Genomic DNA, 24,166 nt, shown 5'->3' with positions numbered 1-24,166 from the left:
AAATAACCCGGTATCTTTGATGATTAGTCAATAATGTTAGTCATTCAAGAGAGATAGAAAAACAAGGACAGCCTACACATTATAGAAAGGTAATAAAATTGGTTAAAGAATAATTTTTTGAAAGTTTGTTAGTTGTTAGTTGTTTTATTTTTATTAAAATTTCATGATGTCCATGACATTATATATTAATTATACTAACATATTATAAATGCGGAAGTTTGTAGGGGTGGGTTTAGGTATGTTTAATACCTTTAAACTCGAAAACTACTGAATAAACTTTAGTTAAATAAAAAGTATGCTGAAAAGTTATAACCAGGACTAAAATTCTTTAAGAAAAAATGATGACGCGACGTGTTTGCATTTTCGTTCAACCCAACTTCACAAATACAAATTTAGCAGTTCTCTATTTCTCTAAATGAACTATAATTACACAGGCTTCATCGCAAGTCGCAACGCATTTTATAATCGTTTCTAAGATACATACCTTTTAAGCTTAGAAATTACATACTTACATTCATAAAATCATGCCTTGTTCTCATAGGGAACCAAATGAGAGCTCACAAAACTTCCCTTGTTTATAATTCTAAGCCACACTTCTCGTCATAGTATATGTAGTTACTCTTTTTAAAAGACTTAAACGATAAGATCCTAGTAGCGTAGTGTATCTTAGTAGTAAGTATAGCGTGCCTTAGTATTTTTATAACATGCAAAGATTGTTCACAATATGTCCTACATAATATTTCTATCTTCAGTTGGTTACAAGCGTACTTTAGTCCGATAAGTGATAACTTAGTAGAGTTGGGCGGAAGCATACAAAAATTAGAATTTAGAAGGTTATACACCCGTACACAGCGGACACCTGAATCTCAATGATACTTTCGATTGATACATTCCAAGGCTCTCTTCTAAGTTGTCGGACTATATGAACAAAGAGATTGTCTGTAGAAAGGGTAACATATTCGATGTAATAATGAGAAGCGAGGCCTTTGATCTCGGGAAGGATTCGTGCACTCAACGTTCGAACTGAGCATTACTTTACTGTGGTGACGAGCTCCGTCGCTCGCAAGCTCACCGTGGATTAAGAGATCCAGTCTATAATACACCAAAGTATCAAAGAGTAAATCACGACGCTCCTTGTCGAGAAATTATTAATGCAATTTTGAACTTTATACTAACGTGTAAAGACTAATTTTTTTATTAAGGCACTCAGTGAAAAATTGTTCAGTATGATTTTCATCGATTTTAAGCATAGTATAAATAATAATAATAATAATAGCATAGCATTTCGTTTACGCCGCGGTTACGTATCACCTTTATGAAAAATTGTTTTTATTAATAAATATGGACACATGTTATATTAGGTTGGGGAAAAAGTTTTTTCGCATTATAGTATGTATGAACATGTAATAAAATCTCTTTGGCTATGGTATTTGTATCTGGCTGGTTTTGTTATCAAGAACATAATTCCAAATTCAAATTGGGAAAATGTGCGATTTTCATTTGGACGTAGTTATGAAACAACGTTCCAATCCACACGCAGGTCGAAATGAGTAAATCGCGTTATTGTAATTTTGTGGTACGCTTTTTTTGGTAGCGAGTACAGCTAAGTAGTATGTATCACTGCAACTAAATAAATAAACATTATTTTTAAATAAACGTGTCACTAAAATTTATTCATATTTCTCATACAAATTAGGAAAAAAATGCACTTGGAACGTTTTTGAAAAAAAGGCTTAATGTATGGAAGTAGATTTTAACTTAATTTGCAAAAACGTTCCAATATTTGACAATTGCTATATTTTGGTAGTTAATATATATTTTTTCTAAAACATAAGTAAAACAATAACACATTATAAAAAAATATTTTTTAAGAAATATTCATACATAGCTGGACCCACGCATCTTCGCTTGCGTCACATAAGAGAGAATGGGTCATCATTTTCCCCGTTTTACTAACATTTTTTTCTGGTACTCTGCTCTTATTAGTCGTAGCGTGATGATATATAGCCTACAGCCTTCCTCGATAAATGGGCTATCTTACACTGAATGATTTTTTCAAATCGGACCAGTAGTTCCTGAGATTAGCGCGTTCAAACAAACAAACAAACTCTTCAGTTTTGTAATATTAATATAGATAACATTTTTTATTGCTACTCTGCTCCTATTAGTAGCGTAATGATATATAGCCTATAGACTTCCTCGATAAATGAACTATCTAACACTGAAATAATTTTTCGAATCGGACCAGTAGTTCCTGAGATTTGCGCGTACAAACAGACTCTTCTTTTCATTCAGCTTTATAATATTAATATAGATAACATGTGATGTATGTGAATGTAAATTTTATTGTGATGATTTTCCATACTTTGATACAACTGTATCAAAGCATAAAAAAATATCGAGCTAAGAAGCTGGATTTCGATCTAGATGATGAATAAAAATTATAATATCACAATTTATTCATCATCCAGATCAAAATCCAGCTCTTTACCGAATCCATCAGCATCGTCAATGGCGTCATTATTTTACTTTTATTGTCTTTTATTTACGCGAACACGACACATTTAAATGAATCAACTTTTACGGATTATTTTGCGTTTTATTAACATTTTATTTAATTGACTTTTCGAACACTACAGATTTGGGTTAGTCCCTGAGTACCCCGATCCCCTAGGCCGCCGTCCAGGAGTACCCCTATTTATTTTGTCTTGATAAACGATTCATAAAAATCAGTTTAGCGTAAAAGTACCGTCAGCAAATGATTTGATGAATGACTGTTTATGGACCTAGTGCAGTGTCTGTGAGAGTAGCATAAAGGTTTAAGCGTTTTCAATACGGAAATTTTGATGTCAAAAATGCACCTCGCTGTGGTTGGTCGCCCTATTACGGATAAAATGGATGCCGTTTTTGAAAAAGTGGAGCAAGATCAACATGTCAGTAATATAAATACGAAAATAATGTAAATACGAAGTAGCTGAAGAACTGGGAATTGACTACAAAACAGTTTTGGCGCATTTGAAAAAAGCAGGGTACACAAAAAAGCTCGATATTTGGGTACCTCACGAGCTCACTGAAAGAAACCTAATGAACCGTGTACTCATTTGTGTTTCTTTATTACGACGTAATGAAACCGAATCATTTTTGAAGAATCTGACAACTGGCGATGAAAAGTGGATCACATACTGTCGTATGTGATCCACTTTTCGTCAACGCAGCGGAAACTTGAATATCTTCGCAGTTTTATGTTGCACAAATTTCATTTTAACATAAACATGAATGCAAAAAACACTAATTTGTGCATGCATTTTTTTTCTTCTGCGTCCACGGGAAAAAAAAGTTCCGCTGGGATGACGTAGTCCCAGCGGAAACAGTTTTTATTGAATAGCTCTGCAGTGGGTGGATACACAAATGTGTACTATAGATACACATTTACACGATATCACACACTAATTCCCTGTTAAACTCAAATTACGATTTTCCATATTTTTCCGCTGGGCATACGCATACTGAAACCTTGCATGCATAAAATCTCTTTAACACTTCGTGTTATGTCTCTAAACCGCACTTGGAGAGCGTGGAGGAATCAAGACCTAAACCCCTCGGAGATAGCTTTGCCCAGCAGTGACAGTCCGTCATGCGGTCATAAAAACTATATTTATAATTTGTACATAAGCACTTAACTAACTACATCCCTACATTGCCGTTTATTTAAATGAAAAGAACAGAAAAGAAAGATTTCATTTATAAAATGTATTTTATTGAAACATTTTGATTTAAATTACATTTGTTTGCAAGATCATACACAAAGTCACGAAACTTTTCATCTCAGCGTCTTAGCAGTATTATTTATGGACCTTAAACTAGTATTACTACCAATCTTACTTTGCAAAAGTAACGAATATAATGTAGGTACTGCTAGCCGATATTCAATTAGAGTGGACAGTTTCATAAAAACCAGCCAACTGTGCAGGAATTTGTGTGGAGTGAGAGGTCGGGAGCAGGAACGACGGATATGCGTGCTCTTTAAGGCACTGAGGTCTACAACGTAAATGTCTTGACTCCGGGCTATTTTGTGAAAATCTGAGATAATACATTTTGCGCGACAGTTGCATACGCTACTTAACACCCCACAAAGAGTCGAATAAAGCCTTTACTTTATTGTCTACAAAACTAGTTCGTCCATTGTACAATTGGCGCGGTCTTTGGACAGACAAAGAATGGTACTTCTGGTTCTTCCATACATCGCCCCTGGCCAAGTCTCCTTGCAAGTCTGAAAGTAAAAGAAATTAATTGTAGATTTAAATTCATTAATATTTCATAATTAAAGACCTCCATAGCACAGTGGTTAGGGTGATCACCATGTCACCAATGCGTCGGGAGATTATATATAGGTTCGATAACCTCATGGAACAAATATTTATGCAGTCCATAAATAATTGTTTCTGGTCTATTTCATTGTACTCTGTGTTCATCAGACCAAATATTGCGACTGTAAGGCACGCATCCACTAGGTCACATGCTCTATCCAAAGATATTTCACCATTTTGCAATGTTAGAGAAGGCAAGCCTATTTAACAATTAGTTAAAGCAATTGACAATTAATTTGTGTTAGAACTATTAAAGACTTGTGTGGGTATCTGATTCAAAAGTGCCAGGAGGAGTCCTAAACTTGTATTTCTTATATTGATTTTATTCAAAGTATATAATGACACATAATTACCTTTTGGGACTTTCCATGAATGAGCACATTTAAAGAAGGCTCAGTAGAAGTTCTTGCATCCAAATCATGGCTTATGATTGGCTGCTTGCATTTGACAGTGAACTTCAGCATATCTTCTCCATAGCTTTTGCTGTGACAATTACAGTCAGCCCATATTTGGTTAAAGATGTTGCTGGAAACAAATTGTAAACTAACTGTTAAAATCATCTGGTGGTAAAACAGAGGTAAATTTTTGTTAAGTTCTAATTCTTTTCAAAACTTCCTCAAAGATATAGGCCAATGATTTAGTAGAAAGCCTGGACATACACAATATGTCTCATTAGCTGAAACAAACAAACCACTGTCCACCATAGTAAGTTACAAAATTTATGTGACTGACTGAAAATATTGTAAACCTTTTACGACCCTTGCACCTTGAACAGAGGTCTCTACTAAGATGTTAGACTATAATAGTTACTCATGAGGTACTTAATCATGCAGACAAAACACTAGGATAAGTTGTTGCTACAGTTCTTTAAGAGAATCAAACATAACTACTAATCTTGCACTGAATTAGCTAGGTACTTGATGACCATGCTAACCATGTGGTAGATCTCTTCAAAATCATGTTCATTAAATATTAGGTCGGGGAAGTCTTTTTACATTATAGTATGTATGAACTTGTATTATTGAGTAACCTAGCAGTAAATAATTATACAACTTCAGGTATTGTCGCAGCTGTTCGATGGGTAAATGTTAGTAAATTTTCAATATTAATTATCAGTAATAATAAATTCTAACCGTGGCAGTTCAAATAAGGTTCGTACTTAAGTGCTATCGACCCAAAATTCTAAATATAGCAAGGCTTTTAGAAGACACATTGCAGGATCACCGAAAGCTAACTTTAGCTAACTGAAAACCGCGATTCTTGTTACTTTGTGACATTGACATTATTCCAATACTTTGTAGGCATTTTCCTCATACATGTTTCGTATAATGTTCTACCTTTATAACTTTTGTTCACTTCCACTATCGTTTATTGAGTAAATTTTGTTTAGCAACTTTTTATAGTGACTCTGCACTGCATGTTTATCAACACTGATCATGTCAAACTTGGCTGCGTTCTGAAATGATTTTCTAGTTTAAATAATTACCTAGACACTATTTCATTATAGGAATTTATGAAAAATTAGAGAAATTGCAGTCACTATACCGACCGACCAGCTTGAAGCCTAGAAGACCTATCTTTGCACTTTAATACTACGATCTATCTGAAACCGCTGTTTAATAAAATTTTGTTTTGGATCTATCACAGAAAACAAACGCTTCTAATAAGTTGCAGCAAGGAATACTTACATTTTGCCCTACCACGGAATATCTAACACATAGTTATTTCGTGTGTTAAACAGATACCTACGTTGTTATCGTAAGAAGTTTCAGAACGCATATGCTACACGTCAATGTCATTTGTCAAATAAGTAATCTCAAATTGTTTAGTTTGTTTAGGACTTTGTGGTATGTACCTATGAAGCTGAATTATATGGAAAAATATTCAATACTCAGACTTCACAGATTTTAATGATACTCAAAAGAATTCAGGGAATGTAGTGATTAAATCCCTGCGTCTGAACTACGTATTTGAAGTTAGTTAAAAAGTTACGTTTTGTTTTTCGAAACTTTTATGAGACAGTATTCTCGTATCAATCGCCGCTATAAGGCCTCGGCCTCGAATTTTGCGGGCAGCGGGGCGGCGGCGGCGGCGGCGTGGTAGCGGCAGGATCTTATGCGTAAAATCAAATGGACCGGTTCTCGAAAACAGCGGCGTGGCAGCGGCGCGGGAGCGGGCAACGAGCGGTGCACTCCATTCAAGCGGTAAACGCCCGCGTAGGGATGATCGATATTAAGAAAACATCGATGTTAACATCGATCCAAAAACATCGATATGTGTAAAACATCGATGTTCTTTAAAAATAAAATAAAAGCGTCTATTATATTTATGAAAATTATGTATTGTTATTGTAATAACAAAAGTACGAACATTATGTATACGATCTGCCCGCTGGTTTGGAGAATAGGTACGCGTTGCCCGCCGCGCTCCCGCGCCGCCGCCGCCGCCGCCCCGCTGCCCGCAAAATTCGAGGCCGAGGCCTAAGTAATATGGAGCAGCTTTAAATTTTTTTTAGCAATATCTCACTGTATAATAAATCTCCAGTGTCTCCCAGGACGACTTTTAGCGAAGATTTGATGAGTCAATTTTGTTATTGATGATAAGACAAAAGTGCTTACAATTTGCTTTTGTTTTATAGGTTTTGGCCTAGAGTTTTAAAAATGCCTACTGCTTCTAATAAACTCTTCTGTTTTAAACAACATGATGAAAACATGCAATAGTTTCTACCTGCACTTATGAGGGAAAATTTGTCTTTTCTTTTTCATGGGCTGTGTTTAAACACTAATGTTATAGAGGGATACTGTTTAAGACACTGCCTAGGTACTTGAAAGCATTAGGAGAATGGGTTGCAGTCAGTATTTGACTAGTAGTTAAAAATAACAAGGCATACAACAACAACAACATTGATACCATAAATCTTGTGTTCCATTTTGTTAATTCTGTTGCACATGCATATACTAGAAGTCTCCAGCAGTCCAGCTGCAGTATGTGCCTATGACATATATTTTCTATCTCTCACAAATTTAAAGTTTGTTTGTATTTTCAGTAGAATTAAAAGAAACAAAAGATAATATTACAACACTTTTTTTAGTTTATGGCACAATAGGTTTTTACAAATCTTTGACAATTATTCACTTTCACCATATTTGTGAAGACATAACAAGGGCTTCTATCAGACATATTTACCAAGTAAAATACCAAATTTGTATTGTAATCTGTGGACGTATTCTTCACCAGGGTTTAACACTGAGTTGGGGAAATTTTTCTGAAAAGAAAGCATTAATTACAAAACGTTCAAAACACGAAACACAAGAAAATTTATCACGCAAAATTGTAATTTATTTTTATAAGAACCTATTTAAATTGCAAAGTCTAATAAACATAAATAAATCTATCTTGGTCCACAGTCTTATAATATGAAATCATAGCGCATGAGTTACTATGGTTCAATATTGATCCATAAAAGATGAATATTCTAAATAAGAAGAGATTTAGCTATAAATCAATTCTTTGTCAACAGCTGATTTATGACTACCGCACGTGAAACAGAGATCATGTGCGAAAGGAAAATCATAAGGTTCACTTGTTTTGAGGTCATCGTAGTGTGTCGTGTAAACTCGTGTAGTAAGCGTCACATAGTGACCAAATTGAATGGATCTAATTGAAATCAAAACCGGCCAAGTGCGAATCGGCCTCGCGCACGACGGGTTCCGTACGAAAAAGGGCATGTTTATTGCATATATTTTTTAAACTTTTAGTATTTGTTGAGAGTGGAGGCTTAGAATTAGGATTCCGTTTTTACCCTTTGGGTACGGAAACCCAAAAACGGAATGTGACGAAACGGAGCACGCCTGAAATCACACGCAAAGATTCCAACCCGCACTTGGCCAGCGTAGCAAAATTCAATGCTTAACCCCTTTTTCAATTGGGAAGGAAACCCTTGCTCAGCAATCACTCAAGTGGTACAGTAATGGATTAAAGAAAGCGAATAACCATTGGAACTGGTAGTAATTAGTAATTGACTGCCTCCGTGGCGCAGTGGTTTAGGTCGCAACGCCGTTACCATTGCTTCGAGAAGTCGTGGGTTCGATTCCCACACGCAACAATCATTTGTGCGATCTACAAATAATTTGTTAAAGGTATGGTTGTACTTTGTGTCCGTTGTATGCATGTTAGTGTAAGTACCCACAACACAAGAGCAATTGCTTATGCGGCAGTTTTCTTTTCATAAACAAATAAAATGTAACTAGTAACGTAAAAGTACACTCACATTATTAATAGCGTCCGGGAAATTCTGGGGCATAAGACAGAAGAGACCGTGCTTCTTATAACACGTGCCCTGCTTGCCCAGCAGTGGCACATATCCATAACTTACTTTTCCCTGAAAAAGACAAAATAACAATGGGTCAGCACAACAAACAAATAATTAAGTCCTTCAGAACCTACGTTATTTGTGGGCCTGCATTCTCCGTAATTAAGGTTAGATTAGATTCTTACACGGTACAAATATTTGTGCGATTCACGAATAGTCTGGGCTGTACTTGTGTGTCCGTTGTATGTATTTTTTTTTTATCCTCGTGACACGAGAGACAGCTAGTGCGATGCAGCGATGGTATAATTTTTTTAAACAGCTCTTATTTATCAGCTGTTTAGTTACAGAGAAGAGCTCTTAACGATTGTTTTGATTTTTTGTTTCATTTCGTCTTCAAGACGACCAGTGTAGCGCAATAAATATGAAAACATATTGCTCAACGCAATACTGTAAAGGTAAGCGTCTGAAACGATATTGTTTAGTAGCGGAATCCGCTTTGCTATGAACAGAAAGTAGGTATACCGTGTTACTACGTGCTTTCAGCAATCTTACGCAGTAGTAGATATTGCCTAAGGTATATCTGAACTGGCTTCAAATCGAGGATCTGCCACTAGTAGGAATCCCTATTTACTGTAAATTTCAGGTAAGCCGAAATATCAGTGACTTCACTTGCGTTTCATAAGAGAGAACAGGTCATAATTTCCCCCGTTTTTGCAACATTTTATACTGGTACTCTGCTCTTATTGATGTCTGATGTTATAAAGCCTTTCTCAATAAATAGGCTATCCAACATTAAAATATTTTTTCAATTCGCACAAGTAGTGCCTTAGATTAGCGCGTTCTGCCAAGCAAACAAACTCTACAATTTTCGAACAGTGTGTATTCTTGCAAAAAGACTCATAAATGTAAGCACTGACCAGTGACGATACTGTACTTTACACTGCACACATTCATTCTTTATAAAATAAAACTAAAAGAAATGATTCAAATCACCTTGCTTCCTTCTTCTTCCGCTTCTTCACCCTCGACACTCGAAACCTCAGAGCTGACATCACTGTCCTGCTCCTCCTCTGCATGCTGCTCTTGTTCACCAGCCCCCGGCAACTCCTACATAATTATTTGCTTGTTACTTTCTTACTATTAGGCACCTTTAGGCCTCATTTACGGAGACGCGGCGCGTCGCGCGTCGCGATAGGCCGCGCGGTCCGCACTAAATTCAAATGTAGGGCGTTGGATGAGTGCGTTTACGGTGAAGCGATTTTACACGCGTTTGCTTGAAATGGAGCGTGTTTTACGGCCGAGCCCGCGGATGGCATCGTCACGTCTCACGCGGCTTTATCGCGGCGGCGCACGCTGCGGCGATTCTCGATGAAGCGATGCCTGTGGCGGAACCTTCTGCCAGTCTCATTTGGTAATCGTACAACACAGACGTAGTTACCGTCGCAATGGAGTATGATATGAACGATTTTTTTTAGAAGAAAATTGTTTCTTAGAAACTAAACTAAACTAAACTGAGAACCCCGCGTGCGCCGCAGCGATGCCCGCCGCGTGCTTCGCTACACGCTTGAGAATACGACGCGGGCGCAGCGGCGGGCCGCGCCACTCTTCCCGCCTCGCGTCTCTATAAACAACATCGTATATTGCTATAAGTTTGTGTTTACGCGTGCGATGATACGTGCCGCTTCACGCGCCGCCGCTACGTAAACAATAAAAACGTCCGACGCGCCGCGAGACGCCACGCCACACGCGACGCGCGACTCCCCGTGTCTCCGTAAATGAGGCCTTACACACACTCTATCGCGCGTTTTTAGGAGCGTACATAATTACAACGGGAACGACAGCGCGCTCTTCACTCGCGATTTTCTTCGCGGGCTTGACCGCGGCGCGCGCTCTTTCCTTTCTCCTTGCACACCCTTTATACGCACGCTCTTTCACGCGCGATTGTTGCATCATGCGCGATAGAGTGTGTGAGTAAAGGCGGCCGTTTACTTGTACATTTACCTACCAATCAGTGCTTCACTCCATAAAACACTGAGCTAGGGCTCTAACATAACTCAGCATAACTGCGGATTCTCTTAAGAACTTACGTTTCAGAGACCGCCAAATTTAACACAAGTTAGTCAGGAATATTTTTTCTATGATCTAGGCCTATGAATTCGCTCTGAACTCAAGCGTTAGTCTCCTAAAATGTAATTTTTATATAACTTTTCATGTGGCTCCGATAAAACATGCGATTGAATTTTAAACTTTGTTTACGCTTCTGTATCGACAAATGGCACGGTACTGGACCTTCATTGTCACCTTAGTTCAAAACTGTAGTTCAGAGTTCTATTTTCTTTATGACTAATTGAATTTAATATATCAAACGTCTAAAACTATACAGCTCCGTTACTCTAAACCCTGGCCTAAAGGCGCTGGAAATCTGTAGCATCCAATACAAAAGCACACATACACACTAAGAAAAACTAGATAGGAAAGGCCTATCTCACCACTTTGAGATTTAGTTAGATAGGATTTTTGCAGTGATTTTCATACATTTGCAAAGTAACCACTTTGTCTAGTAGATAGACTATCTATCATTTAAGTATGAGTTGAGAAACTGGCCATATATTTTTTACCTACAGAGAAGGATTGCAATCATAATTAATAGACGAACAATAAAAATAATGTGTAGGCTAGGTAAAGCACGTAACATCACAGAACAAATTCTTTCCTTTTATCACTGAACATGTTGCTTCAGCCACAACGAAAGCATAGTAATGCCATGAAAATAGTTGTAATAAAACGAACCTCTACTATCTTATCAGGGTCGGGTAGAAGGTTGCCGGTGTAGAACTGCATGCCAGGCTGATTGCTGTATACTTCCAGTACGCGGCCCGAGGCAGGGTGCAATACTCTGAAACAAATAAAAGGAGAAGCGTTCGTTAAATATTTAATTTTATGTGGTTAACGCGTTGGCTGTATATGGGTGTAGTTGTCCAAATTAAGGAAGCATTATCTGATGTCAGTAGAAAATCACCGGCAGAAAGTTCCGAGCCAGTGCAAAACAGTGGGTATGCGATATTGTCTACCACATAGTGCTCATTCACGTTGACTCGCGGGCGCGGTGGCGGGCGCGGTCGCGAAATATCAAACATATGGCGATGTACCGAAGTGTTCACGTACAAACCGTTCGCGCGGTCTAAGTCGCGGGCGAGCTAGCGGCGTCGCGCGCGGCCCGCGTGGCGCACTCGCGCCAATATCAAACAAGTGAAGATGTTCGTGTGTGTTCACGTCGAACTAGCGGTGGCGGGCGCGATCCACTCGCGATGTCAAGTAAGATCAACCAGTTTGAGCCAGTTTGAGCCAAACGCCCGCCTGGCGGCCAACGTGAACACAAATCGCCACGTCCCCGCGCTCGCGACCGCCACCGCGCCCGCGAGTTCCAACGTGAACAAGCACATAGGTTCCCAAGGAGGACAATGCAGTTTGTTACAAAGTCCACAAAAGGTCCAGAAAAGATTGAGAATTTGTCGTCGAGCAGCCTCTCAAACACAGCCTTCAACAGTTGTACATGGGTAAAATCGTTGTTGCAGTCTGATAAACAATAAGAACTAAGGATCAAATGGAAAACCGTCTTAAGATTATTTTTATATATAAACACAACACTTGCAAACGTGGAGCTAGGTACTTCATATAGAGGAGACATAATTAAGCAAATACGTAGAAATTAAAAAATGAAGGTCTTACCTTGCTTGGAACGCCAAATCTTGTTCCGTACCTCGGCTGACGCAGTAGTTTATGTCGTATCCTCCCATCGGGATCTTCGGTAACATGACTTTCAACATCCGCGGCACTCTGAAGTCGAATGACGTACCACCAACTACTTTCTTTTCACCTTGAAGTATGAAATAAAAATCATTGTATGCGAATTTTGATAAAATAATTTATATTTTAAGTTTGAAACACAGCTGAGTGCTTGCAGTTTATAGTAAGCGTTTGACATTTTAAACTACCATTGTAGTTGTAGATACAAGAAAATAATAGTTCCTAACTTTTTCACGAGGCGCTGATCAGTATTTCACACAATATTTGTCGATAGTGGTAGGAAATAACCCTTTTGTAGTCTTTACTAGTCGATTACTCCGAATTCATAGATAACTAATGGTCTAAAGCTCAAACTCAGCCGATTTAGTTTCTTTATTTAAGTATTCATATTTTTATCTAACAGTGAGATCTGTATGAAAATACGTTCACACGTAGCTTTTTAATTCTTCGCTAACAGACAGACATACGCGGCGTTGTATTTTAGCTAGTCATATATCTAGACTATCTAGTGATAAACGGATAACCGTAGGTAAGGCTAGGCAAGGCTTATTATTTACCCTGCTGGCCAAAAATGAAAGATCCAGAGCCTCTCACTTTGTTCGAATGGTCCCCAGAAGTATCTAATAGTTTATCTTACCGGTAACAACTCCTTCGTCGTCGGTCACGGTGTACTTATCAGCATTGATGGTGAAAATGTGCTCAAACATGGCACCGGAGCCCGCATGCTGCAAACATTTAATATTTTGTTATGATGAAGTCTGTTGGAATGTCAACAAAAACTTGTCACGCCACGTAAATATCGAAAGTGATCGTGATCACATTGGCCCTCAATTCTTTGTATCATTCGATTGTGTAAGTTTTTACCTTTTGGGAAATTCGAGATTTCTATAGAAGACAGTTGCGCTTCCACTTATCATATTTTCACAGGTAACTTCACAAGTTACGTTGCGTCTTAATTTGTGCAGTAAGTCGACCTCGTAGATAACTTGCGGAGAGCTGATACTAACTATATAAAGAGGCTAACGACGGTAGCAAAATCGGTGTTATTTTATCGGCTATTTTCTAGTAAACAGAACTGTCCTTCGCCGACCGAAAAGCTTTATAAGATTTGCAAAGGATTGACAACAGGTCGGTAAACACACTTACTTCTTATGATTAATTTTATTAAAATGTTTTTAACTGCTCTGTGGTTATCATCAAATGCTTAAGTTCTCACATAATAAGACACATGGATATCCAATTATAACACTTACATGACCACCTAAGTTAAAATACGGTGCACTACTCATATTGATGATAGTCGGTTCGCTGGTCGTACACTTCATTTCCATCTTTATCGTATTGTCGCACGTTACTTCGAAGCTGACTTGGGCCATCACCGTGCCTGGATAACCCTCTTCGAATCGTTGTGAGACGTGGCTCATTATAACTTTCGTGCCAACAACGTAAGAGCGCCAATTCACCTGAAATAAAAACAAACGAACGGTTCATTATGGTTATTCTTTATCCCAAACTATAAGGAGAGAGATTCGTCACAAAACGACTCAAGACATCTTGGCTCTACTTAGTTTTTATTTTAAGTGAAGTATATACAGGGTGTCCCAAAACTCAACGATAATCCGTGACAGGACGAAAGGCCAAGTCATACCGGTTCTAGGAAAAATAAAAAAAAATCCATATCACTTAGTTCAGCAATAATAGACACTTTTCAAAAAAGTGGAAATTCCACACCCTTCGTCGCATTTTCAAGTCCTGTGATCACCAATGTCACAATTTCGCTGTGTTTTTTTGAATTTCGTGATCTTCATTAAATATGCTATTAATCGTAAAACAAATTAATGCACAAAACATTGTTAATTTAATAAAAAAAGTTAAGTTTTAGTGAGTCATGGTTCACAAAAATATCGTTAGGTAACTTTGACGCTTCATATTGAAAAAAAAAAGTACAACACTACCCTTGGCAAGTTATTTCAAAAGTTGGCGCATTTCATCAAGATTTCAAAATGGTGCAACACTTGTCACTTTTCTTGCCATTAAAAATGTTATTCTTATTTCAACGACGAGTATCCTCGAAAATGGATCGAACGCAGTGGTACAATTGTATGGCCTCCTCGTTCCCGCGATCTAAATCCAGTAGATATTTTTTACTGGGAATGCGTAAAAGAAAAAGTCTATTCGAAATCAATACAAAATCTATTAAAACTTCGCCAGAAAATTGACACAGCGTCAGAGGTAATAAATGCAAGGAATTTTGCTTGACTGGTGCAAAGGTCTTTTGTAAGGCGTTGCAGAGCCTGTATTCGTGCCAGAGGAAAACAATTCGAAATTACTTTAGTTTAAGGAGAATAATTAAATAAGAACGATGGTTCGTTCATTCTTTTTTTTTTATTATCATTATCTATTATGTTTATTACATTAAATATTGGTTATGGACTGACTCAATTACATCTTTACTAAAAGTAATTGCTTTCCTCTGGCACGAATACAGGCTCTGCAACGGCGTACAAAAGATCTTTGCACCAGTCAAGCAAAATTCCTTGCATTTATTTCTTCTGACGCTGTGTCAATTTTCTGGCGAAGTTCTGAAAGATTTTGCATTGATTTTGAATAGACTTTTTATTTTATACATTCCCAGTAAAAAATATCAACTGGATTTAATCGGGGGAACGAGGAGGCCATACAATTGTACGACTGCGTTCGATCCATTTTCGAGGATACTCGTCGTTCAAATAAAAATAACATTTTTAATGGCAAGAAAAGTGACAAGTGTTGCACCATTTTGAAATCTTGATGAAATGCGCCAACTTTTGAAATAACTTGCCAAGGGTAGTGTAGTACATTTTTTTTTCAATATGAAGCGTCAAAGTTAACTAACGATATTTTTGTGAACCATGACTTACTAAAACTTAACATTTTTTATTAAATTAACAATGTTTTGTGCATTAATTTGTTTTACGATTAATAGCATATTTAATGAAGATCACGAAATTCAAAAAAACACAGCAATATTGTGACATTGGTGATCACAGGACTTGAAAATGCGACCAAGGGTGTGGAATTTTAATTTTTTTGAAAAGTGTCTATTATTGCTGAACTAAGTGATATGGAATTTTTTTTTATTTTTCCTAGAACCGGTATGACTTGGCCTTTCATCCTGTCTCGGATTATCGTTGAGTTATGGGACACCCTGTATAAGTATGAAGTTTCTAGCTTCTCCATCGTTAACTATTTTTTTACCATCAAAATATCAGTCAGCATGTGATAAAAATCTGTAAATAAGCAGTAATGGGCAAGTGGTTTCAACAGTCGCTTTTCACGCAAGTGGTCACAGTTCGAGTCCACGGTAACACTCTCTTAGAATTTACATGTACCTATATTAAAATTATGGTCCCTGACGCTGACAGTAAAAGAAAAGATCGGGACAAAATATCTATGTACAATATGTACATGCCTGGGACTCTTAAATAGTTCTACAAGAACTGAACTGAACTGTTCTATAACAAGAAAAATGTCATGAACTTACATTAAGGTTCAACCTACAATTTACTTTATAGAAATGCACACATTGCACACATATCTTTTTACTAGTGCACTAATACATGGGGTACTTAAAATATTAAGTTTATTAAGACGTTTAGATAAGTTTTTAAAAAGGCTACTCCCGCACTCAGAATAGCTCGTGTCGCGGTGACTTTTTACAAACATACAAACAACGGGCACAAAGTACAACCATACCCGAAACAATTATTTGTGGATCGTACATATAATTGTTCCGTGTGGAATCGAATCCTCGTGGGTTCGCGTGTGGGAATCGAATCCTCGTGGGTTCGATTCCCACACGGAATCATCCCGATGCTATGATAGCGGCGTGGTGACTTTAACCACTGCGCCACGGAGGCAGCCATTATAAGGCAAAAGACCAATAGACTACTAACCTAATCAAAATATGAACTTACTTTATCAAATCCTCGGTACCCGCCGTGATAGTGATGGTGGCCTTTATTGTTTGAGAGCATATACATACGACCCGAAGGCCTCACGACCATCGTGGCCTCTCTGATGATGTTCGCATACCGACCGATCGTTGCACCAAAGTACGGGTTTCTTGGCTGAAAGTACTCTGTGGAAAGGAAGGTGATTGGGTTCTCAGCAATAGGCTATTTTGCCAAGTTAATGACAAAAAAAACTTGTATTAATAAGTCCGTATTTACGGCTAAATGGAACAACACGACCATATTACAGTTTTTACTTTTTAGCAGACTACTAATATAAAAGTGGTCTAAGACCATATTCAAAAAAGAATCATACCATTTTCGCCTATGAATAGGGTTTACGAAAACCAGAACAGAAACCCTGCAACTGATAGCGAACCACATGTTTTTGTAAAACCTTTGATATCTCTAAAGTACGTAATTGCTGGTTGGTTCCTTTTTGCATACGGACTGTACATCCTAAACGCTTAAGCTATGTTTGTTTCTATATCCAAACTAATATTATAAATGCGGAAGTAACTCTGTCTGTCTGTTACATAATCACGCCTAAACTAATGAACCATTTTGCATGAAATTTGGTATGGAGATATTTTGATACCCGAGAAAGGACAAATTCCCATGGGATTATTCAGGTGGCGGACGAAGCCGCGGGTAAAAGCTAGTTTATAATATTTAAACTTTAAATTGTTGAAGACAGAAACAACATAATTGATAACTCATTTGATCATACTCTACTATCGTTCTTTAAAACAAAATTTTGTTAAAGATTGACTAAGTTTATTGTATCCTTACTCTGTTTTGTTTTGTCACGGAATAGACAATACCGGGAAAGCATGACTTATATTCTTATTCAGTGTTCAACCAAAACTTTATGATGGAGAACTCAAAAACCTGTACGGTGGCATTGATATACTAGGTTATAAGTTGTCAATATTGCAGAGAAATTATAAGCTTAGTGAAATTACCTTCTAAAGTATCAAAACCGGCTAACACATCATCTGGTACGCCCTTTCTGTCAGGAACTGATATAGCTGTGATAGTGGCTCCGTATGTTATCACCTGTTGATTAAAAGGACTAAGGTACTACACTACAAATATCTTGTAAAAATACTGATGTATAAAAAAAAGGGTTGGAATAAGAAAATTATATATATAATACTAATATCATCCTAAAAATGTGTCCCTAATAAACTTTAACAATAATTTTATATGTGCGTCGTACAATTTTAGAAAGTATGTAATTGGCATTAACATATTTATGTACGCCTTTAACAACAGACATTATTGGTATAATGTTGATGTTTATTCTGCCAGCATACCTTATTAATAAAATTTATCAAGAAGGTTTATTTAATAAACGAAAAACCGGCCAAGTGCTAGTCGGACTCGGGCACGTAGGTTTCCGTACCAAAAAATATTATAAAAACACGTTTATTGTGTAGGAACCCCCTTAATACCATTATGCTTTTTTAATTTTTAGTATTTGCTGTTATAGCGTCATCGGAAATACATCATTTGTGAAAATTTCAACTTTCTCACTTCAACTCATGGTCAATGAGATAAAGCCTGGAGACAGACAGACAGACAGACAGACAGCGGCTTAGTAATCCGTTTTACCCTTTGGGTATGGAAACCTAAAAACCGACATAATAATATCCACTTAAGCACGCTCAGCCAAATGAGCAGCTCATTTCGCTGAGCTGCTCAAATGAAATCGCCTGAGCACGCTCGGCTCAGGCGCCTTTACTTACTTTTAACCAGGGTGCTCAAATGGATAGAACGCCTAAATTGTCTAGATTCTTCAACTGAACAGCAGCTTCTGCCATGTAGTGCACTTAACTCATCTCATCTTTTTTAGATGTTACATTTGTTAGACCCAACTTAATAAATTACCTGAACCATCATCCTGTTTTTAGTTTTCCACGTGTATCTTCGGACTATATCTATATTTGTGCTGGACGCGCAAGGACTCTTCTTGTCAGAAGCCTCTTCAGGTTTGTCCTTGTGTTGTTTTGTTTTGGACGTGGTACTCTGTCGCCTCTGGTCTGTCTGCATACTCTCTGGCATGAAACCAAACCCATCGACCAGAAGCTCCACATCTGGAATCACCGGTGGTTCGGGGTCGATGACCTCCTCAGACTTTTCTTCCTCGGCATCACCACTCGCCTTCACGTCCTCGGCTGCGTCTCCCATTGTCACTAGAATTTAGCTGATCTAATCCAAAATATTATTTTTTGTGCCTAAATTTTATTATATAAAATATTTATAAATTTCCTTTTTTACATGTACTTTTTCTTACAAAATTATTTAAAAAATGACATTGTCAATTTTGAATATTAAATAGAAATCGGGAAAGTTATGAGTTTATGACTTTTACAGGAGGTTTTATGTACCACTTAGTATTATTATAATAAATTATGTGTTTTATTATGGATTATTCATAAAAAACACCTCCTCATAATGTCATTATTACCTACAATATGTAACAATTCGTTACAAATTAAAAGAATCAGTAAAATAACAAATTAAGGTGATTCGGTCTGTCCTTCGATTCAAGTACGAATTAATGGTTCAATGTTGTTCAGTTTCTAAAGACCATGCTGGATATCGTAATGAAACCGTGAATTTTGAAGGTTTCGTAACTGCAATCGAAGACAATTTATTCACCGTTTTCTATAAGACTTACCAACATTTTAATACAATAAAACATTTTAATATTATGTAAAAAAATACTCAATATTTCATGGAACACAGAAAAAAAAAACACAGGCATGAAACAAACCACTTGATACTTTACCATAAAGAAATATTTTATTAAACTTAAGATATTAAAGTTACAAATAAAAAAATATCTCGGCGTTAGTACACGTCCAAAGGCGACACGAACACACTATTGTAAGGTGAAACCTATGATAAATCACTGTGCACTACAATTTCAAATACTGACATACAATAATTTAACAGTCGTTACTACGCAATCAGGCACAAATTTTGTACATTGGCAAACATTATCAAACCCAAAATACTTTCACAGTTTGTTTATCTAGGTCCATTGTACCGCTCTTCCACTTTTCAGCTTCATCTAAAATGTCGGTGAGCTCATCAATATAATCTACTTCTTTGCACGGCGACGGTGGAATAATACTTATTATGGGTATACCGATCTCTTGAAAAGAACTCATTGACGAAAAACCACTTTCATCTTCAATAAAGTTAGCAACGTGGTTGTATTCACTCCTTTTGTCAATAGTTCTCGTTTTGGAATCCGTTTGAGTTTTAATGCTTTCATCTTTTTCGTTTATGTTAACGCCGGCAAAGTCGTTTTCCAAACCGCAAGTGAGCGGCGACGATGACACTATGTAGTCACCCAAAGACTGATCTTTAACATCTACAAAATTGTTAGTCAGACAACTAAAGGCATCCTCGCTGTCGTAAATTGTATTAAGAATAAATGCGTTAGTAGTGTCTTCATCAATAAAGTTGAGAGATGAATTAGAATCATTTGTATCAATGATTTCACCGTCACTTATATTTTCATCTTTTAAAGTGTCATTACTATCGTTGCACTTGCAAGCGAGATCGGGTAATTTGGTACTGAGTACAGTATTGGCAAGAGTGATCAGTCTGGATATTTCTTCGGTTATCTTCTGAGCACTATCAGTGTCAGGCGTCAAAGATAATTTGGATTGATTCCTGAAAAAGTTGTTTATTAATTAATTATTAGAATTAAATAAGTACGGAACTTTAATTTAGCAAGTCATTGAATGTATAACAATTACCAAACATCGATGCAATCTTTGTAACCGTTAACATTACTGATGGATTTGCTTATTTTCCTGGTGCTGAGCTTTTTACTCGAATTGAGGGAGTATTCGTGCTTATTGACATGTAGTACTGATCGTGATCGCGGCAAGTCAGAGACATTTACGGCACTGTTTAGAATTTCTCTCGAGGACACTATTTCCTTATCAGGGCCAGCCTCGGGATTCTGGTGCTCAATGTGTTCTTTCACTCTGCTGAGGAAAGTCACTACCTGCTTAAGTAAAGCTATGTGCATTTGTCGGTTTGCTTCTGTCTGAAATAAAGTCACACGAAAATTGGCGATTTTCATATTTTTAACAAAGCAAGCGATATAAATATAACATAACAACAATTCGCTATAATGCGTAGCATAATTCAATTTGCATTGCGTACACAGGGTTGTTTTAATATAAACTCTTATTGGTGCACCAACAAACTCGCTAGCTGGAATACTATTAATTACATATGTAATTAGATACCTGTGACAATTGCCATCTTAACGTTTCAATTTCCATATTTAACGCGCTCACTTCAGTGTCCCGTATATTATGGTTCTTCAGCTGTTTGTCTGGCGGTTTCACAGCATCGCCGTTTTGCTCCATAATTCTGATTTTGGAAAGTTGAGAACAGTGCTCAATTCTTTCTGGAGCCTGCAACAAAACATCGTAATGTTCAATAACATGCAACAATAGAAACTATGTCACTGTATGGACTATCATTAGAGCCCGATTGGAGAAGGAAGGCGATGATTCACGGACCTAGAAATTTCACCAGACCAACTTGGGGTCTTAATGTAATCGTCGCGCAATTATATGTATATGTGACTGTAGCTTAATAATATGTGTGGTAACAAGGTTGTGGAGGAAAACATGGGTCAATAACAACTAGTTGTATTGGTAAAATGATAATGATGTCGAAAACTTGAACGGACGTCTTCATTGTATTGAAGCAAACAATGCTGCTTCTGCAATTATCATCCACCACTTGTGATTGAAAACTTTTGCTGAGAGTATTGTATGATTCAAGAGAATTATGTAACAGTTGAAGTTAAAAGAATGGAATTGATAAAAACGATTGATTCCACTAACGGTGTCTCATTAGCGTCACTCGTGTGTATTTTTGAAAAAAAACTTTGAGAGCAGTTACTGGTTCACGTATGTACGTTAGTAACTGGCAGTGTCAGAGGCATCCCACGCTTTTGTCTCGATTCATATTGACCTGCATGTGAACAATGCAAAAAGTTGTTTTGCTCCCGTTATGTACAAGATAGCAAGCTGCTCGATTCAAATTGGAAATGTCAATGCAAACGTACAGTGTGCTAGAAAACATTACAACTGTAATAAAGTACAAAGAAGCATCATAGTATTTTTATTATGTCTCTGAACTTTAGGTGCTACATTCTAATTATATTGCATTTTAGTATTCATTCATTATTCAGTCAGTATATTCAGATTCATGTGAACTTTGCGCTACTGTTAAAGGTGGAAATGAACAGGTATCCTGCATAAAACTTCCCTCTCAATGATCAATGATGTTGGAAACAATAAGGTGCATGACCCGACGACGAGAGCTGCATGACCCTGCTGAACAAAGACAATAAACCACATTCACCAATTTAAATGCACATCGACAAAATGTCATTGTAGTAACAGAATGAGCATTCATTATAATGATACAAACGGATGGAATTCTACGTGAAACAAACCGTTGGAATCATAACGGACTCATTATTTGATAAACACATCGTTGTAAATAGCTCAGTAAATACCAAAATCTAGTGCACTTGGAGTTCTGCCATGGGTTTTACGTGTATGCTTTCATCCTAGTTTCAAAATTGTCCTAAGTATATATTTGATGCACATTTAAATGAGATCAGCTGCTTTGGGAATGTAGGTCAACTTGTTTGTGAATTGCGATACTAGAACGTAACTGGATTTATTACGAGTGCGTTTTAAGGTGTGCAACTCGAATGGCTACAGTTAAATCTTCAATTGTTGCACAAACTACTTCAAAATATCCTGTTGGGTACGCGCTGAACATAATACAAATATTAAAGGCATAAACAAGTTATATTACGTATTAATGTTATCCTAACAAGAGAACTTTGCAAAGATATCAAGTTTCAAAATAACAAATTGTATGTGCAAAGGTTTAATATAGAAATAATTATGGTTTAAGTTGAACCCATTTTGCTGGATGTTCCGGTCAGGTTGGCGGGTGTCAGGTTGCGTAGGGTGGTGCCCGGTTGCTCTCGGTTTCTCATGTGTCGGGATCGCTGGCTTGGAACCGAACACGCGTGATCAAGGCCAGTGGGCTACTATTCTCAATTTACAAAAAACTTCCATCGCTAATACGGTACTAAGATTAAATGAAACTACACCAGGGGTCCTAAACACGATGGCTCTTTTATCTAGGTCGGCGAAGCGACAGTCGGTTTAAAAAATGTACTCTTTTATTAAACGTTCCGTCTCTGTGAGCCGGCGCCGGTGTGGTGGTACTCAACATTTTGCAGAATGATTTTATTGTAGCTAATTATAAGAGCTACTTTCGATTAACAGAACCTCAGTCCAATTACATGGTCATGTATTTGTGTGTTAATGGAGTCAATTTTCTTTTGTATTTCCCTAATTTAATGTTTATCAATTTGGTTCTGAGAGCGCGAAAATATTTTTTGTCTATAATCTGCGAATAGATACATGAATGGAGACATCCATTGATGTATCTATTTGTGTTTTAGTATAACTTTCCCCAGTTGTAAACTCTAACAGTCCAGAGAGAGTGCACAACAGGTTCCTAAGGCTCGTTTGAGGAGTGCTTACTGGTTATTTACGATTATTACCTTATTGCCAACGAACTTACAAATTAAAGTTTGTTTAGAAACAGTACGTGACAGAACATTAAAGCAGGTGTACCTGACCAAGTTCATAAGGTATCATTTTCACCGAGGTTACGTAATTGTGACTCATGGCCTAAAAACTACAGTGCGATTGGATTGGCAGTTGTTTGGTTGTACGTTGACGTGGTGGGGTTGGCGTTTGAATAAGTCGGGTTGGCAGTGGTGAGGCAAGCCCGTCATGCATAGCCGGCGACGCGTGACGCCTGCGTCCGGCCTGGGCCCTCGGAACCATTAAACGCCCTACCCTATTACAATTTACAACGCATAAAGGGAAGCAGTACTTATACGTGCAGGTTAAAAATGTTCATTTACTATTGAGATAAAAGTATTGTAAATGTTTCCAGGTTGTCGACTTAATTTATCGCTATCGCGTGGTAAAGTTCATGCGTGCAAGTAACAGTTCGTTGTATCACTTGTATCTGAGTGAAACTCATTACTGTAACTGACAACTGCATCAACATTTTCCCGCCACAACGGCGGAAGCAATATGCAGATTTTAACATACCAAAATGGTTATTATTTAAAGACAGTTTTTTGCCAATGTCGTAGAGTTTGATTGTGTAATGTATACTTGAAAGGTTTGGTCTATTTTAATAATATAAAACTGAAGAATTGGTTTGCTTGAACGTGCTTATCTGAGAAACTGCCGGACAGAAATAAATAAATTTTGTATTGAGTGGTCTAGTTACTAGTATTGAGGTAGGCTATATAACATCGCAATATGACTAATAGGAGTGAAGTAGTAATGAAAATGTTGTGAAAACGGGAAACTAATTAGCGGCTGTTAGTAAAGCAAACAATGCAAGAATGTCAAAAATTATAGGGAAAACATAGGTACATAGTTTTAAAATTCATAAAGTCTTAGAAAGACAAAGTCCACTAAGGTAGAGTGCCAGATAAATTATTCACTTGCATTACGACATGAGTAATGTAGAGACTTCATAGGTTTCGGTTATTAGAAGTAGATTTAAAAAAAACATCTAGATCTTCG

At 37.2% G+C, this 24,166-nt stretch overlaps 2 protein-coding genes across 8 annotated transcripts in view; both read right to left on the bottom strand.

Annotated features, from left to right (window-relative positions):
- Nucleotides 1-3,735: 3,735 nt before the first annotated feature.
- LOC142986217 (galactose mutarotase-like) lies at nucleotides 3,736-18,934 on the bottom strand. 7 transcript variants are annotated; one of them, XR_012960338.1, is made up of 12 exons: nucleotides 18,372-18,815; nucleotides 17,444-17,537; nucleotides 16,443-16,606; nucleotides 13,740-13,949; nucleotides 13,124-13,211; nucleotides 12,409-12,556; nucleotides 11,470-11,575; nucleotides 9,673-9,786; nucleotides 8,638-8,748; nucleotides 7,554-7,632; nucleotides 4,721-4,892; nucleotides 3,736-4,270 (listed from the first exon to the last, which is right to left on the bottom strand). XR_012960338.1 is itself a non-coding variant. In XM_076134568.1 (12 exons), the coding sequence occupies exons 1-12, from the start codon at nucleotides 18,669-18,671 to the stop codon at nucleotides 4,881-4,883; spliced, it is 1,536 nt and encodes a 511-aa protein (XP_075990683.1). In that variant the 5' UTR covers nucleotides 18,672-18,821; the 3' UTR covers nucleotides 4,749-4,880. The 7 variants fall into 7 exon arrangements, 4 of the variants coding, with proteins under 4 accessions (XP_075990683.1, XP_075990685.1, XP_075990681.1 ...); XM_076134568.1 differs by lacking the exon at nucleotides 3,736-4,270 and adding an exon at nucleotides 6,738-6,847 and having other exon boundaries at nucleotides 4,749-4,892; nucleotides 18,372-18,821; XR_012960337.1 differs by lacking the exon at nucleotides 3,736-4,270 and adding an exon at nucleotides 5,705-6,847 and having other exon boundaries at nucleotides 4,756-4,892; nucleotides 18,372-18,829.
- Nucleotides 18,935-19,267: 333 nt separating this feature from the next.
- Nucleotides 19,268-24,166, bottom strand: part of LOC142986218 (uncharacterized) — a 37,658-nt gene continuing 32,759 nt past the window's right edge. Inside the window, exons 2-4 of the mRNA XM_076134571.1 lie at nucleotides 20,759-20,929; nucleotides 20,258-20,553; nucleotides 19,268-20,171 (exon numbers count right to left, since the gene is read on the bottom strand). Of these exons, the coding sequence (XP_075990686.1) occupies nucleotides 19,490-20,171; nucleotides 20,258-20,553; nucleotides 20,759-20,929 (1,149 nt within the window). The 3' untranslated portion in view covers nucleotides 19,268-19,489. The remainder of the gene's footprint in view (nucleotides 20,172-20,257; nucleotides 20,554-20,758; nucleotides 20,930-24,166) is intronic.

Source organism: Anticarsia gemmatalis, chromosome Z, assembly GCF_050436995.1.
Source record: "Anticarsia gemmatalis isolate Benzon Research Colony breed Stoneville strain chromosome Z, ilAntGemm2 primary, whole genome shotgun sequence".
Taxonomy (NCBI): Eukaryota; Metazoa; Arthropoda; class Insecta; order Lepidoptera; family Erebidae; genus Anticarsia; species Anticarsia gemmatalis.
Note: the sequence above shows the minus strand (reverse complement) of the source record. Positions and strands in the feature narration are given on the sequence as shown.

Coding starts and splice junctions, on each gene's coding strand:
- LOC142986217 (XM_076134566.1), bottom strand. CDS start 18,671: ATGGGAGACGCAGCCGAGGACGTGAAGGCGAGTGGTGATGCCGAGGAA. Junction 13,212..13,739: donor ATTTTAACTTAGGTGGTCAT/GTAAGTGTTATA, acceptor AAATGTTTGCAG/CATGCGGGCTCCGGTGCCAT. Junction 7,633..8,637: donor TCCCGGACGCTATTAATAAT/GTGAGTGTACTT, acceptor CTTTCTTTTCAG/AAAAATTTCCCCAACTCAGT.